At 41.2% G+C, this 3,313-nt stretch overlaps 1 protein-coding gene across 4 annotated transcripts in view; it reads left to right on the plus strand.

Annotated features, from left to right (window-relative positions):
* Positions 1 to 3,313, plus strand: part of Ccdc138 (coiled-coil domain containing 138) — a 50,951-nt gene that overhangs the window by 19,458 nt on the left and 28,180 nt on the right. For all 4 annotated transcript variants that reach the window (XM_005371549.3, XM_026778216.1, XM_026778217.1 and 1 more), the window contains 3 exons: positions 142 to 261; positions 1,372 to 1,449; positions 2,516 to 2,623. In XM_005371549.3, the coding sequence (XP_005371606.1) occupies positions 142 to 261; positions 1,372 to 1,449; positions 2,516 to 2,623 (306 nt within the window). The remainder of the gene's footprint in view (positions 1 to 141; positions 262 to 1,371; positions 1,450 to 2,515; positions 2,624 to 3,313) is intronic.

Here is a 3,313-nt window from a genome sequence, read left to right on the forward strand (position 1 = left end):
GCAGGATTTCTGTTTTTTTAGTTAACTTATGTTCAGTAGCATTTGATTTATTTGTTAATGATTTTTGTGGGGATTTAACTCAGGGTCTTGGGCTTGGTGGGCCTTAAGATGCTATTTAGATCAGATGCCCCCCTCTTTTAGCAACACAGCACAGAAGTCGAACACTTGACAGACGTTCTTAAGGAAAAGAATAAAGAGAACAAGAGAATGAGGTCCTCGTTCGATGCCCTGAGAGAACTGAATGATAACTTAAGAAAACAGGTAAGACCTACTTCATGTGTATTAGATGCTAAGACTTAAGGCTTATGTTTAAGAAATTTAAGTCAGTCTTACATCATTTCAGCTAGAATTTTATTAAATTTCTTAGCTTTATTGTAAGATTATTGTAAACATAAATAAAATATTAAAATCCTTGCTTTTTCATCTATTTTGACAAATAGCTGATATATTTGGCAGTTTAAAAAATGAAAATAAAAGAGCTTTACTAGATTGACAACAAGCACAGGGACTAGAGAGATGGCGTGTGGTTATAAGCCCTGACTACTCTTCCAGAGGACTGGGTTCAGCTCCAAGCACCCACAGGGAGGTTCACAACTGTCTGTAACTCTAGTTTTAGGGAATCTGATGCCCTCCAGGCACTGCATGCCTATGGTGCCCAGACATCATACAGGTAGAATACCCATTGTCTTAGGTTTTTATTGCTGTGAAGAGACACCATGACCAAAGTAACTCTTGTAAATGAATACAGTTAATTGGGGGTGGCTTACAGTTCAGAGGTTTATTCTATTATTGTCATGGCGGGAAGTATGTGTCATGGAGGCAGACATGGTACTGGAGAGGTAGCTGAGAGTTCTACATCTTGATCAACAGGCAGCAGGAAGAGAATGAGACGATAGGTAGGTGTATGCGGGGACCGCTTGTTGGTCTCCCAGTGCATTTTCTGCCAAAGCATATCCCACCAGGCTTTTCAGACCCCAGGTATCATCCTTGTTGCTCTCCTCTTGCTGTGCTGAAATACCCAGCAAAGACAGGAACTGTGCTACGTCTCAAAGTTCAGGGAGGCGCTCCGTCAGGGTGGGAAAGTCAAGTGGCAGGAGCTGGAGGAGTCAGCTGGTGACCTTGCGTCTGTACTCAAGCAGAGAGCTTTTCTGTAGTCTACGATTGCAGATTGTTGACAGTCATCACCGGCCTTCCCAGGAGTTTTGCAATGTTCTAGAGTGAAATGGGATTTTTTTTTTGGCTTTTTTTGTTACACTGTTCAGTTAAGTGTTTGGAAAGATTACATAATACATTGAGAATCTATATGAAACTATTTTCATATCAAAATAGTTTACAATGTCTACTGAAATGTGTAATTTTCTCCTTCCTTAGCTAAATGAAGTAAGTGAAGAAAACAGGAAGATGGAGATTCAGGCCAAAAGGGTTCAAGCTCGTCTAGATAACCTACAGGTAAGTTGCCTGCTTGTTTTCTGAGTTATTGTTTTTATAATTTTTTTTAGAGCGAGTATATGCCGTGTGTGTGCGGCTGCCCCACAGAGACCAGAGAGGGCATTGAGCTCCTGGAGCTAGAATTGCAGGCAGTTGTGAACTGCCTAACTGATGTCTGGTCTTCCAAGAGCAGTACCTTCTCTTAACTGTGAGACACCTCTCTAGTCCCCGTTATAATTTTTAATCTACAGAGCTAGTTCCAGGACAGGCTCCAAAACCACAGAGAAACCCTGTCTCGAAAAAACAAAAAAAAATTTAAATTAGTTAATTATTTTATGTTGTTATGCCCAAGTTCCTGGTACCCAAATAAATTCATGGAGCTGGATTTCCAATGCAAATTACATGAAGGTTTTTAATTTAAACTCAAGTTTGGACCAACACCTTTTCAGCACCCCGGCAAGGTGGGTGCAGAGATTATGGCAGGGAGCCCTGGGAAGGTAGAACTTTTAAAGGGGAAACACTATAATCAGGGGAGTTCATGTCCTGATGTTTTGGGATTGGGTAAGGAAGGCATAGGGTAAGAAGGTACTTTCTGAAACCATTGGTCAGTTTTTGGGCATGAAAACCTAAGCATAAATTACTGACAAGGTATCTTCAAGGACAGGATGCCTCCCAAGAACATCTGTCCCTGTCTCTCTAATTAACTATTTTTAGGGTATCTGTTTAAATTTCTGCCATCACTGCACATTTCTGGAGCTGTGATTTCCCACCTCCACCTCATTATATGGCTCAAGATAGAGCCTTCTTTAAAATGGAGTTTGCAAAGTCAGGTCCTCACAGTGTGTGTGAGTGTTGTCTGCAGGTATGTGCACTATGCCTGTGCCCATGAGAGTCAGAAGGGGCATTGTATCCCCTAGAACTGGAGTTAGAGATGGCTGTGGGCCACCATGTAGTTGCTGGGAATTGCACCCAGCTCCTTTGGAAGAGCAGCTAGTGCTCTTAATCACTGAGCCATCTCTTTAGACCTGTCTTGAATTTTTCAGTGATTTGCTTGCTTTTTCTAATTCATGACTATGTGCATTGGCAGAGGAAGTATGAGTTTATGACAGTACAGAGACTGAAAGGAGAATCCCACGCTGCTCAAGAAGTGAAAAGTCTAAAACAAGAAAAAGTACCAGTTTCTAAACCTTTCAAGGTATGATATGATTAAAATTCCTCTAATAGAGAGCCAAGAAATTTTCTTTTAACCTTTAATCATTTCCCTTTCTATTTTAAGCAAAAATATATATTTTGTTTTGTTTTGAAATAATTCATCTTAATTATTTTATAGAGAAACATCTTAATTGGTTTTTTTCTTTCTTTTCTTTAATACATTCTTTCTTTTCTTTTTTCTTTTCTTTTCTTTTTTTGGTTAGGTTTTCAAGATAGGGTTTCTTTGTGTTGCTTTGGAACCTGTCCAGGAACTTACTCTATAGACCAGGGTAGCCGCAAACTCACAGAGATCCGCCTGCCTCTGCTTCCCATATGCTGGGATTAAAGGCGTGTGCCGCCACCACCTGGCCTTAATAGGTTTTCTATATTGTGATAATAGGTTTCTCAGCCCACACAGTAAGCCAGATCAAGCTGAATTGGAAAGTTAAAGAATAAGTTTATTTGAGCAAAGCAACTCCCGGGTGAGTTCTCCAGTCCCAGAGGTTGAGGCAGCAGAAGTCACATGTGGGAACTAAAGCAGGGAGCTTCTGTATCGTGTAGGCAACAGGTGGTGCTGTGTCTGCCACAGGCTGGGTTTGTGTCCAGGGGAGGAACTGCCACAGCCACCAAGAATGCAGAACTGGGCTGGTCGGCTCCTTTTCTTTGTTGGCGATTCTCTGAGAGATAGTGTGTG

This window comes from Microtus ochrogaster, unplaced genomic scaffold, assembly GCF_000317375.1.
Source record: "Microtus ochrogaster isolate Prairie Vole_2 unplaced genomic scaffold, MicOch1.0 UNK113, whole genome shotgun sequence".
NCBI lineage: Eukaryota > Metazoa > Chordata > Mammalia > Rodentia > Cricetidae > Microtus > Microtus ochrogaster.